At 35.6% G+C, this 14,369-nt stretch overlaps 2 protein-coding genes across 4 annotated transcripts in view; both read left to right on the top strand.

Annotated features, from left to right (window-relative positions):
• LOC127968018 (inactive N-acetylated-alpha-linked acidic dipeptidase-like protein 2) overlaps positions 1–6,465 on the top strand; it is a 214,266-nt gene extending 207,801 nt beyond the window's left edge. Inside the window, exon 14 of the mRNA XM_052568855.1 lies at positions 2,481–6,465. Coding sequence (XP_052424815.1) covers positions 2,481–2,667 — 187 coding nt within the window. The 3' untranslated portion in view covers positions 2,668–6,465. The remainder of the gene's footprint in view (positions 1–2,480) is intronic.
• A 1,072-nt stretch (positions 6,466–7,537) lies between these two features.
• The window catches only part of si:ch211-51h4.2 (uncharacterized), a 110,032-nt gene continuing 103,200 nt past the window's right edge, over positions 7,538–14,369 (top strand). For all 3 annotated transcript variants that reach the window (XM_052568849.1, XM_052568851.1, XM_052568850.1), the window contains exon 1: positions 7,538–7,711. In XM_052568849.1, coding sequence (XP_052424809.1) covers positions 7,594–7,711 — 118 coding nt within the window. In that variant the 5' untranslated portion in view covers positions 7,538–7,593. The remainder of the gene's footprint in view (positions 7,712–14,369) is intronic.

The following is a 14,369-nucleotide window of genomic DNA, read 5'->3' as shown; positions in this document are numbered from 1 at the left end:
TTTTTCGTCAAGGTGTGATGGTCCATGGACATCCTTTTTATGACATCAATCCCAAAAGTAAATTTATATTGGTTTGAAATGGTAAATAAATCGTAAAACAAAAAGTTAACTTTTGTCAACTTTTTGTTGTGTTATTATTGAGCACGCTTGTCAAACATTAGTGTTCCTTCGGTGTCAGGGTGCAGTTAAGAGTTTGACCTCACTAGCACTCACAGACCCTCTGGAGGGTTTGTTCCTGCAGATAAAACAAACGCCAATATGCAGTAGATATGGAAAAGATAGTATCTGGACCCATGCAGGGGACACCGCTGTGTACGTTAAACTCAATTTGTAGCTGCTGTGTAGGAAAACTCTTTCTCCATTAAAAACAAAGTATATGGTGTTACCTGGGAGCCCAGATCAATATCTCAAAGATTTCATGCAGAGTTATATAGGAAGACCTCTAGCAAAAATTGCTGCAAAAAAGATATGACTGAAATTATAAAAAAGGGACAAGACTTGAAAAATGAACAACCTGCACTACTTGTCATTGTGGGTCAGTAGTTTAATTGGTCTTATGTTGCTTCTAAAGATCTGGATTGTGGAACTTGTGCTTTTGGCAAAGGTGTTTTAACTTTGTAATGTAATGTTGAAAACCTTTAAACCTGGTAACTTTAATGACTGTTCAAAGAGGGGAGGTGTTGTAGAATAACTCACAGCTGTTCACACAGAACAGTATTTCAGTGGACCCTTGACTGTTATCAACAGCAATTAAATAAAAATGAACTATAGTTTAGATTATAATAAATGCATTTAGAGTATGCTCTTTGTACACTTAAATGGCTTTTTATTTAATAAATATTATGTGCATGTGCAGTTATATATACTTTACAACTCATAATAATTGTAGTAAGTACAGTATGTGCTTCTAACAAAAATATGAGGAATATATATATATATATATATATATATATATATATATATATATATATATATATATATATATATATATATTCCAGTTAGCAATTCATTATAAAGTTTGCATTCTGAAGGTCACAGGCTCTTTCTCAACTTCAGTCGATCTGTTAACAGGTAAAGAATTGCCTCGTTTATTACGGTCAGATGTGTGAAGCTGGTTAAAACACTCTAAAAACAGAAATCAATGCGTGACCCTGAACCGTGAAGAAAATAGCCCATATACTGTAAGTCTGTTAATATTGTCATGCAAGAGTTCGGTTGATTTCTATGTGGTTGCTCCAAGGTTGTTTTAAGACACGTTGGTATTGATTTTATTTAGTATTTATGCTCTGTGTTATATCTGAACATAGGTACAGTACATGAAAACATACAAGTCGTTACGTATTTTCCTCTTACTGTAGCACCTCTCATTTCCTTGGACAGTCATGTGAACTGAATGCATGATGAAAGGCATATGTGGCATATCCTAAATCTAGATTATTTTAATCTTAAAGCAAAGATAGGGTAGATTAGCATTGGCAACCATCTAGAAAGAGAACAGAGCCCCAGCCTGAAGAAACAAATAATGATTCAGTTCAGTTGTCTCCAAAAATTACATTTCTCAAACTGGGGTTCACAAACCCTGAGATATTTGAACTTTTTCACATTGTGATTTTTGTTGCATTAATAAATGTTAATATTTCAAGGGGTGAGAACCAGATGGTCATCAATTTTACAGGAGAGCCAAAACAAAAATTTACTATAGTTTGATTTTATTTTGTGTACTGATTTCAGTCTTTTATAATTGAAAAGTGTATACACATGGATGAAGTAATTTTCTCCTTTTTGGCAGCAATGTTTTATTCAATGTGTGTATAAAAACATGGGTGCATCTGCTGACAATTTTATGAGTTTAAAAGAAATAACTATCCATTTTGATATAATTAAATATCAAAAAATTTAAAATATATTTATTTCTATACTATCATTTCTATACTAAGAAATAACAATCCATTGTGATCAAATTAAATATCACATCAGAATAGTTAATTGAATGTAGTTAATTTTACTGAAATGGTAATCTTAGCCGCTTAACAATTTAGCCGAATGGTGAAAAATAAATATACATAAATATATTTAATTTTATATCAGTTAGTATCGAGAGATATGTCAGTAATACTGTCATGTAGTACTTTTTATTAATTCATTTTTAATGTTGTTTTATGTTTTAATGAAATATTGCTATTGTTTGAATTAGCTGTATTATTAGTATTTATGTTACTTTATTATTTTAATTTGTTTATTAATAATTGTATTTTTTGTTATTCATGTTTTTATTTATATTTTGGATTAACTGTTTATTAACTGTATTTTTATGAACATCAATATGAATATCAATAATATACGTTTTTGTATTTTTACTATTCTTTTTGTGGTTTATTTGAGTGTATTATTATTTTAATTTTATTAATAATGTTATTTGAATTTTAACTTTGCGTGTTCTATTTGAAGAGCCCACTCTCTTTGGTTTCTCTCTCACACAGGAACATTCTCTATTGCTTGAGCAGACAATCTCCACGCTTCTCAATCCTGAAGGATGCCCTGGAAGTCCCCTGGCACAACAGCGTCAACCAGTCCCTGACTCTGGTAACCAGTGCCATCAGTTCAGCAGACAAACTCATAGAAAGTGGACTTGACCTGTTTGAGAATGAAAATGACATCCCGCAATGACATCTGAAAAGAGAACACACCTTACGGCGTCAGAATATGACACAATCCTGAGATCCCCTGGTCGACACAGAGGTTTCAAAGGGATCTGAAGACACTTTGAGAAATAGAGGGTATCGTTATTAAGTGCACTATTAACCTGAGGTTCACTTGAGGAGTTTCTTCAGGCCAATACTAAGTTATTGTTTTTGTTCCTCTAATGATGTTCAAAAATGGATCTAGAAAGATTGATGACAAAAGAGTCAGGGAGCTCGCAGGGTCGAGACTTTTTGTTCTGAGGAAAAATACCAGCAGGTTTATCACTTATATTTCCAATCACACAAACCCAAGAGGACGACTGGAGGTCAGGACTCAAAGCAGGTTCAACTTGATGTTTGAAACACATTTCAAAATGTTTTTAGGATATATGTTTTTTGGTTAATAATACTAAGACTAGTCCACCATTTTTTTCAAATGGCAAGCAATGGCCTTTGAATAAGGAGAAATGCTGTGACTCGAAATCAACGAGTCAGATGTGATAATGCAGAATATGCTAATGTACTAATACTGATACTGTCTGATTGAAAAGAGAAAGCTGAAAGGAAGTTACTGTGACAGTCTCTCAGGGGTGTTTGTTTCAGAATCTGTAGAAAAAATAGGAACTGCAGGTAAACCAATTTAAAGTTGAGCTAAGAGAGCTTGAGTCAACAAACCAAGAATTCAGGGTAATGATTGTTCTGATACAAAAAAAAAAGCATTTAGGCAATACAGTAGTGGTATAGTTTGTAATGTACTAATAGCTTTGTATATGAAAGTAGTCATAGTATTTTAGTTTATAGGTCATAAATTCAAGGTGAACAGAGGCAAGTCTTTAAGAGGGCTGAATTGAGTTTGCAATTTGATTGGGTGACATTAGACCAATGAGGAGCCATGATGGCAAATATATAAGCTACACAAACAGTGCAGGTGTATGATGTCGTAATGGACTGTCATGGTAATGTCAAGTTAACGTCTTTTATATTCTGGAGGCCAGTGTATTTGTTCTCAGCATTTGCACTAATGTTGTTTTCCTCTGGCAACTATTTGGGGGGAATTAGGATAAAACTAATATCTTCCCTTTTACTTTAGATACTTAACTTTTACAGTAGTAGTTCGCCCAAAAATGAACATTTGATGAAAATCTACTCGCCCTCATGCCATCCAAGATGTAGATGAGTTTGTTTCTTTATCAGAATACATTCGGAGAAATTTAGCATTGCATCACTTGCTCACCAATGGATTGTCTCCAGTGAATGGGTGCCGTCAGAATGAGAGTCCAAACAGCTGATAAAAACACAGTAATCCACACAGCTACAGTCCAACAATTCAGTCAACAATTCAGTCTTGTGAAGTGATAGGCTGTGTTCTTTACAGACATTTTTTTTTACTTCAGATCATAGCACCCATTCACTGTAGAGGATCCATTGGTGAGCAAGTGATGCAATGCTAAATTTCTCCAAATGCTTAGATGATAAAACAAACTGAGGCCTGAGGGTTAGTATATTTTCAGCATGTTTTTCCTTTTTTTGGTGAACAATTCCTAAGCTAGAAAAACAGCTTAATTAGAAACACAAAATTCAGGGAATCTAGTTTGACCCAGCTTTAATTTATTGACGTGCCTTCGAATGAGTCACACATACTTTTAGAGCAGCAATTTGCACTCAGATATTTAAATACCAAACATTTAACAAAATATCTTGTACTGTGGTTGTTTTTATTTAAAATGTTTCATTTGTCAAGTAATCATTTGAAGAACTTTTGCTGTTTTCTTTCTGCCATTTTATTGTTTCTTATCTGTTTACTAACCCCCTGAAACATTTTTTAGAGAGCACCCATTTAAAACTGTGTTTTATTTTTCCAGAGTCAGCGTTTCCTTGATAATTATGACAAGCCTTTTAAACAGATACTGCATTTGCACATGGAGAAATGCAGTGGACCCATCTACTGCTGGTTTACTACGCTAAACAACCCAGTCCAGCTCATTTGCACTGCACTAAAATGAACTGTTAAACTGTCACCCTGCCTGTGTGTTTGTACAGTATGTGTGCCGTTGTATTTATTTTATTTTCTAAATAATTATGTAAATACATTTAATTTAACCTGGCATATTTTTTTCTGTTGACCCCAGAGAATTTTCAGGTTCAGTTGTGTTGTGCATTGCAGTCATTTGTATGAATTTTATATCATGTGAAATCTCTCTAAAACTGCAGCTGCAAAGATGCATGAAGTGTTTTTATGCAGATTAGGATAAAGAAGTCAGACAAGAGTTTAGATTTAGAATAGTAGGCTATTCATTCTCATCGCTAGAATAAAGTGTCAGGCAATGAAATTGCACAGTAATTTTTTCTCAGTGTAACAACTCAAGCAAACATATACAAGACACAAAGCTGTTATTGGGATGGTACCATAAAGTAAAGTAAAAAACCTTATTTAGCCCTAAATGGTGCATATAAGTACATCCTAGTACTACAACCCTAGTGACAAGTTTTGTACCTTTTTTCATTAAGTAAACCCAGATAGGGTGATCAGGACTCCTACACAAATCAGAAGGGGTTTATTTTGCAAAAACAGCCATTGGACTATGTGTTATCTCACTTATTATGCTGCCGCTCACCAAATAAATTAATTAATTTGTCTATTTTTAACAATAACGAAGTAATCTGATGTCATTTTCACTACAATTGATAACTGAGACAAGATGGTGGAGTTGTGCTTTCATAGAACAAGAAAGTAACACTGGTTTCAGTTAAGGTGTAGTCACATATCGTTGTTTGACAAATGCTTGGGAGTGAAATCTAATCAATTCCATAGGAATCCGTCCGACTTGGAATTTTGTGTTGGGGGGGAATGTTTCTCCACAAACAGTAAATTTTGCAGTTTTTCATTCATATTCGTAAAGTGGAGAACATTTTCGCCTTCCCACACACACAAAAAAAAATTCTAGATCATGTGGATTCTGATTGAAAAGACATGAAAATTTGCCAAGCAATGGTAAATTGTCACTTTTACTTGAATGAGCGGTTTAATAAACATAGAGAGTTCTTATATAGGCGACAACAAAATATCTAAACCGCTAAATGCCCCAACTGACCAATCAGAAACGAGTATTTTAGAAAGCCATGTACTGAATACATATGTAGAGTAGATCTGTAAACAGTTTTTTCCAGTATTTTTTTTTCCATGGCATAACGTTATATAAGTATTGTTGTAAATGCAGTGCATGCTAAATCACTCTTGTAAATTGGATGTCGAAGCTTGAGAACACCCGGTGTGGAGAGCATCACTCCTGAACATAATTCATACAGTGTGTTTGGTGACACATACTAAATGACATTTTAGTGCATTTAATGTCCGATACTAAATGACATTTATGTTTAGTCTCAATGGTCCACAGAGGTTGAATCCAGACATTTTGTATAGCCAGTGGGGCATTAAATATAATTGTGTTGTCTTTAGTTTGATGTCTCGTGGACCCACATGGGTCAGAAAACACCTAATGGATGGACAATGTGAACACGCTGTCGCCGTTTAAACGGGTGGAAGGTTTTATTTAATTCACGGTATGTTGGAGAAAGGAATATTTAAAATGAGAAGCGATATAATGTGATATTCAAAATGCACTTAACTGTAATAAGGGTAGAGAGGATTTCAGATGCATGTGATTTTTTTCTTCTGCTTGATTTGTATGCGACTGAACATAAACTGATCCTAAGGCAATAAATACCAGTGCTGGAAAAACATCTGTTGGATCATCAATCTCATTTAATTTTTAACTGAAAGACTGTTTCACAACCCATATAATGATAACCTGCCCTTTTCTGTCAAGTATAGATGCATTACAAGTGATTCTGATGGCCAGTGTTAATATAATAATACCGACCCTAGGAAGCGGCACTTGGGTTCTAGTGCACTCAAACACCTATGTTGTCTTTATAAGTGTTTAGGCTAAATTAGTGAAATTATCCTCCAGAGTTCAGTTGTTTTCTCTTAGGAACAAGTCTCTGAACAAAAATTCCCTTAATGAGCTTAATGATGAAATCTGTCTCGATATATCTGTTTTGAAATGTTGGCTTACAGCCATTTAAATAAACACTATTTTTTTTTTTTTTGCAAAATGTTGTATTTCTTTCCACACAGCTGTTCTGCCATTCCATTATATTTGTTCCCAAGCATGTGATGATCACTTTTGTTATTTGACAATCCCATGGGGACTTCAAATCTGTTGTTATAAATGTCTTTAATCAGTCGTAAACAGAAAAGGGAAAAGGTCATCGCCTTCTCTAAAAACTGTATGGGGAGAGTATTATAACACTAATGCTGACTTGTAAAGCTCTTTGATTTAACATCCAATTGCTCTGATAAAAGGGTACAGTTTATTATCAAGAAAATGCTAATTACAATCACATTTTAATCAAAACTGCACATTAAAATCTGATTTTTGTTTTCAATATATTTGAATAGTTGATAGTTATAGTAACTACTTGTATGCAAACTATTTATTGAAAGGTTTATTGAATATATATATATATATATATATATATATATATATATATATATATATATATATATATATATATATATTGAATAGCTTTTTCAATATATTTGAATTCATATATTTTTGTTAGTCATTCCACAGCAACTGCATCATAGGCCTTTCACGGAAAAAACATTCTGGCTGTTTTGAGGTAATATTCCATTTATCAGTATTTTAGAGCAATTCAATTTAAAACAATTGCTGAATAGGTTTGCTTTATTATAGTTTCGCCTCCTGTTGTTATTTTATTCCCCTTCAAATTACAGTATCAGTTGCTGCAGTGACATTACAAAGCGCGCACTTGCAACTCGACGCGCACGCGCAGCATCACGCGCTTCCAGTAGGAATGCACGCGAGAGACGGAATATATAAATGCAATGATGGCGACAGCAGCAGAGGAGATCTCAGAAAACACTGAGACATCAGTGTCTTTCAAAAGCGCAAGGAAAAACCAGGATAGACCCTGGAAACTGAGCTTTATTTATCTGCAGTGCTGTGAGTATCAGAGGAGAGAGAGACTGATGTGTGATAGCAATGCAGAGGTCTAAAATACCCACCCCGCACTATATCATTGAATTGAACGTTTAACACTATATATTAACGGACAGAGCACGTTTCATCTTTATATCTCTCCTGATATACCGCCTTCATGTCCAGTTCAGAGATACAATACCATGACGTCATTCTCCGCCGTTGAATGTTCCATTAATGTGCACTTCACACGCATGTATGCATGGGAGAAGCATTATTATTCATATTATTATTTTATTTATAAAAAATATATATATTCTGGTTGTTTCCTTGAGGGGAGTTGTTATTTGATCTTTTCCGATGTTATTTTTATGTGTTATGTTTTTGTTTATTGTCAAAGTGTGAGTTGAGAAATGTAACCGTTTCGTCAAAGACTTGCCCAAGGCCAACCAGCATCTGATTGGATTTATATTGAGCCATTTCAAAATATAAGTTAAAAGACTACTTTATCCGAAATAACAATTCTGTGGTCATTTACTCACCCTTTTGTTCTAAACCCGTATGATTTGGTTTCCTCCAAAGAACAGAAAAGGAGACACAGCTGTAAACAGATCAGTGAGTTAGTGAGTTGATCTCAAGAACCGGATCAGTTCTGTTCATTATCCAATAATTCAGATCGGTTTCTTGTACGGTCTCGTCCGAGATATCCGAAAACACTACATCTCTTACAGTAATAAAACAAAGATGAATGGAGCATGTTTTACAAGAAAATCACATCTCTGTTTTTCTGCATCAAAATTTCACTTTTCATTATTCCTGTCGTTTCTAGTGTTTGAAAGATTTAATAGCAGTGTTTAATAGCAGAGTGAAAATTGTTTCAAAGTAAATCCTACACCATTCCTCCCACTCCCATTTTTCATTAATTGGACATCATCTATCATAAATGCACCAAGGAAAAGATTTAGTAGTGGATGACAGTATGATAGTTCAATCAAAACTGTATATGGACAATAAAAATAGAGTATTATGATGTTCAAAATTCTGTTAAAATGACTAAGTTTAACAATACATAATTTCTTATTAATAAAATATTAACAGATAAATGTAAAACATGTTGTTCATGTAGGGAAAATGTATACCGTACAAGGTCACACTTTATTGTAAAGTTTAATTCTCGCTATTATCAAACTATTAACTACTCCTAATTGTATGCTTATAGTTAGTATAAGGTAGTGGTTAAAGGGGTCATATGATGCTTTTTTAAGGATCATTATTTTGTGTATTTGTTGTAAAAGAATATGTTGCCATGTTTTAGTGTTCAAAAAACACATTATTTTTTAAAATGCATTATTGTAGGTCCTCTATGCCCCGCCTCTGTCAAAAGTGTCGTTTTCTACAAAGTCCGTCCTTCTGAGAAGCATAGTCTGCTCTGATTGGCCAACTGACCCAGTGCATTGTGATTGGCTGAACACTGCAAGCACTTGTCGGAAATGTAACGCCTCTTTCCATAATCACGAGCTTCATCTTTCAAAATAAATGTAAAGACAGTTAATACTGTTCTTAGTTTTACCATCAGTTCAAGCTCGAAAGTGGAACAGAGTTGCGTGACAGACACAGTGATGGAGTTTCTATGTGTTTGCTGTAACCAAGCCACAGTTCAGACAGCTGACTCCACTGTGATATGACCCTCCCTCTCTCTCTTTCTCACACACACACATACACACAATGTGCTAAACTCTGCATTTGAACAGTCAATAGCAAATATTTAAACTTCTATACTTAAAGTACCTGATTCAGAAGCGCCAAACTGTCGGAAGCAAAGTAGTTTTGAAGAATTACCTCCTCTCCTAGGTTCACGAAACGGTCATCCATAAAATGCATTGCTGTTCTGTTGTAAGTAATCTTAAAGATTCCTAAATGCATCTACTTTTGGAAGGCCAAATAAAGTGCTAGATTTTGCCTAGATACACACTGCATCTCCCAGACAGAGCTGCTTTAACACTAACTGTGGTTACTGAAACCATTTGGGCGGCATTTCGCAAATATTTCCACATCGTGACGTAAACACGTGGGGCATGTTTGAATGAGCCTTTTTAGGGGGTGTGTGGCAGAATCTTAACTTTGAAAAAAAATATCTCTTTGGTTTTGAGGCCATAGTCTTTGCAACTTCAGGAATCGTATCGGTGCACAATAAGCTTGTAACACTCCAAAGAGAAAGAAAATCTTGAAATCGCATTGTAAGGCCCCTTTAAGTTCAAGTATTGGGTAGGATTAGTGATGTATACGGTCATGCAGAATAGACTCCTGCAATGGGTCGTACCCACGGATACCCGCATAAAAGTGGCTGAAACGGGTGGATTTTGAAATTCCTAAAATTCACGGGCGGGGATGCGGGCGGATAATTAACTCCTTGCGGGCGGGTAGTAGCACAGATGAAAAATATGTGCAATATTTGTATGTCTAAATTACCATTACACATACGCAACAAAAATATGACATTTGACTCATCATGTCATCACCACTGCGACAGCGCTGCGAGAGAGAGAACTTTTCCACAGCTGGATTTGTAATTCAAGAACGGAGAACGCAACTTATACCTGGGACTGTGGACGATATCATTTTCCTGCACAGTAACCTTAAGGGAAAGTAAATGCATAGTTTGTGACCGACAGCCTCAGGTTGTATTTTTTCTTGATCTTGTTATTTTTTTAATTTTTATTAATAGGTCTATTTGTGTATAGTTATCAGGTTCCATAGCCTATTTAGGTGCCGATGGTAGGCTACTTGAATGGCGCAAAGCAAAGTGCACTTTAGTTTCATTAGCACATTAATGACACTGTCGTTGAGAGAGGTGTGAGATAAAAAATAAAGCACTTTAATTGGAATGATTTTAGCGTGTGTGATTTATCGTTGATGTGGATCGGGTAACTGGCCAAATATTAACGGGTCTGGGCGGGTGCGGATTAAATGTTTATATTATCACGGGTGACTAGGGATGGGTATCGTTAAGGTTTTAACGGTATTACTACTCTTACCGATAGTGCTTAACGGTCCGGTACTTTAACAGTATTCTTATCAGTACTTTGTGTTGTGTGTGTGTGGTTTTTTTTTTTTAAGAACAAGCTGAGAACAGAATTAACATTTCTTTATTTTTTTATGTAAAATTAATAATGGGCTTGTCTTGGACCAGAGGTGTTAGGAGGAGTTTGTTGGTTCATAGTAGCTGCAGCTAAAAAAAAATATATATATATATATAATAAAAAGGTTGCAAAATGTTGCAATTGGCTATTTTGTAAACTAACTTGAGGTGCTGTGCATTTAAGTTAAATAAATAAATAAATAAATAAATGTTTACATTTACATACTGATTTTTCCTTATTTGGAATTTTAAAAACAAGTATAAAATATGTTGATTTCATTCTCATTTTCCCAAAAGAAATCAACAGAAATTCTATGTAAGGTTAGCAAACCAGGGAGATTTTACATTTATTTTAAATGACATGAACAACGTTGATTCAACATAATTTTAGCGTACATACCTGACGTAGATGGGGCAACAACTAGAGACGAGCTAGCTAGGCAATCAATACGCATAATGCACTTTTGCTTTGACAGATTGCTTGTGTTTCTGCCCTTACATGCAAATATTGTTGTTGCACTTATGACAACGAGGGTTGTCAGCATTAACTCTAGTGAAGTATAACCACACTTTGGAACGTTTTGCTCTCTCCGCCATCGTCACTCTTTGTATTAAGCGGGAGTTTTCGTACTGTTATGCGTGTACCGCGCTCGTTCTTGTTGTGTTTGTGTGTGTGACTGACAGACAGCCTCCGCGGTGCGCATGCGAGTTCTTGCAGATCTCACAGACAAACGTCTTAATAATATCGCAAATTAGAAATGTTTGGTAAGATAAAATGTGCACGATAACATTAAGCAAATCTCTTCGCCATCATCACTCTTTATTATTAAGCAGGAGTTTACGTACTGTTATGCGTGTACCGCGCTCGTTCTTGTTGTGTTTGTGTGTGTGACTGACAGACAGCCTCCGCGGTGCGCATGCGAGTTCTTGCAGATCTCACAGACAAACGTCTTAATAATATCGCAAATTAGAAATGTTTGGTAAGATAAAATGTGCACGATAACATTAAGCAAATCTCTTCGCCATCATCACTCTTTATTATTAGGCAGGAGTTTACGTACAGTTAATGCATGTGCGTGCGCTCGTTGTGGTGTGTGTGTGTGTGTGTGTGTGTGTGTGACTGACAGACGTCAATGAGAGTTCACGCAGATCTCACGGACAAACTTCTTAATATGATCGCACATTAGAAATGTGTGGCGAGATTAAATGTGCACGACAACATTATTAAGCAAAAATACATAGTACATTATTTTTTTTCCTCCAGTACCGAAAGCAGAACCGATACCGTCAGATCTTACTGATACTACGGTCTTTCATAATTTAGCCCCGTGGCCAATTTAATACCGGGTTTCGGTAACCATCCCTACGGGTGACGGGTCGGATCTGGTGCTGAACTTTGCAGGTACGGGCGGGTGCAGGTCTCCAAAAATGGACCTGTGCAGGAATCTAATGCAGAATATGTGCTTTATAAGTAGTCTTAATAATAACTAGCTAATATGTTAAGGCATGGTAATAAGCAACTAGTTCATAGTGAGAACTGGTCCCTATAATGAAGTGTTACCAGAGATATCCAACCTACAAAGCATCCAAAGCAGGAGATTCAGAAAATTGTGCATGAGGACCACGTTTATGTTGCTTGTTGATTGTAATTTTCAGAGCTTAACGGCACCTGTTATCTGTTTACTTTTATTGAAAGAAAAAGCAGAGTTAATATTCTGCTAAACATCTCCCTTTGGGTTCAGTGCAAATCAACTATTCCTTTAAATGGCAATAGAGCGCACCCCTGCTTTATGTTTCTGGTTACAGCTGCACGTGCTGCGGTGTTGTTTTAGTAGAAAGCCTGCAGATGTTGTTATTGGCAGAGTAGCTGCATTATGTGACAGCTGTGTAAACCTTTTAGGCCTATTTTATGTGTAAACTGCTTGGATTTGATGCTCGATCCGGCCATCAAGCAGAAGCCTGTATATACTGACAGCTCCTGTTGTTTGAACAGCATCAGGCATAATTTTCATTGTGTCTTCAATTTTTCTCCTGTTTTATATCCCTAAGTGGATTTTAGCAAGCCGATAAAACAATTACTGTCTGCATTGTGATTTCCAGAAATGAGGTTTATAGTGCAAGTACATAAAAATTCAACAACTATCCATTAATCAGACCTAATATGAGAGACCTGCAGGAAAAGGCAATCCGCAGCGAAACTTGCGTGATGTTCAGATTAAACGCCTGTGCGAGGATGTTTCTTGACTTGGCTGGTTGCCAGAGCGACTGATATCGGCGTCATTAAAATGCCATCATAGTTACTTTGCTACTTCAGTACTTACTTATTGTCATCCATCATCTTGACTGTGAGTGTGGGCGTAATTCAAAACCGCAAATAGCTGCCCCATAATTCTGCTTGCAAAGATTGTGTACAGTATTTCAGGCGTTCTGTCAATTAATCAAATCTGTCCATTTACCAGCTTTACCGAGACTTGTTCTTTCTGTTATTTGCTAGCTTACGGCATTGACGATCCTCTTTCATCTCTTAAATTTCATTTCCTGGCATGTCATATTATTACACAAACTCATATCTCTGAGCTGAGAGTTCATTTAGGGGTCTGATGATACGGGTCATGCTGCTTTCACAGATAACAAAAGTTTTATTTTTGTTGGGTTTTTTTCTGGTATTTTTTAGACATGAAATGCTAATATCACTCCTTGCCGATGATAATACCTGGTTTGTTGTACTTTGAGGCAGATAAAAAGACCTCAAGGATCATTTTTCCATTTTAACAATAAGTGTTTATTCCCCGATGATATTCGTGCATCTGTAACTAATCCTGCCCAAACATTTACACTGTAATTGGAAAATCAAATGCTATCTGTAGTGTCAGCAAAGTCAATTTGAACTTTTCAGTCTGGCTTCTCATTCGTGACTGCCGCTGTTATTTCTCTGCGAGAGGCTAATCAGAAGCATCTTATTAATATGCATCAAAGAGCCGTGGTGTAATTTTTGTAATTAGGCCAGAGGAGACGTGTTTATGCTTAGGTTTTTTTTTCTTTTCTCTCTCTCTCTCTCTCTCTCTCTCTACGCAGCACAGTTATTCTTGCATTGCTTCTCTCATTACACTGTACAGCTGCTCTTCAATCCTTACCAGCACACATGTAAATCTTGACTGCCACCTCGGGTTAGAGCTGATAGAGTTGAGCTGTGATAAGACAAGGTGACATTGTGATGGTTTGATTTGGAGAATCTTTAATTTTATTGGATCTGTGCAGAATATAAGTATTAATATCCACCTCTCTCTCTTGTATGTTAGTTGGACTACTTTGATTATAGTTTCAGACAGCAATAAGAGTGGACTATTCTCAGCTTCATTTAACTTATTTTGACATTGTTGATACATTTGGCCAGGAATGTACCTTTTTTATTTTTATTGTGCATTCAACACGGCCCCTGAACTGAAAATAAAAATTGCTATCAACATCTCAATTAAAATAAAAGCCATTTATAATGTTACAAAATAATTTCAAATAAATATTTTTTTCTATTCATTAGAGAAT

Source organism: Carassius gibelio, chromosome B11 (genome assembly GCF_023724105.1).
Source record: "Carassius gibelio isolate Cgi1373 ecotype wild population from Czech Republic chromosome B11, carGib1.2-hapl.c, whole genome shotgun sequence".
Classification (NCBI taxonomy): Eukaryota; Metazoa; Chordata; class Actinopteri; order Cypriniformes; family Cyprinidae; genus Carassius; species Carassius gibelio.
The sequence above is the reverse complement of the archived record's forward strand: the minus strand, read 5'-3'. Positions and strand labels throughout refer to the sequence as shown.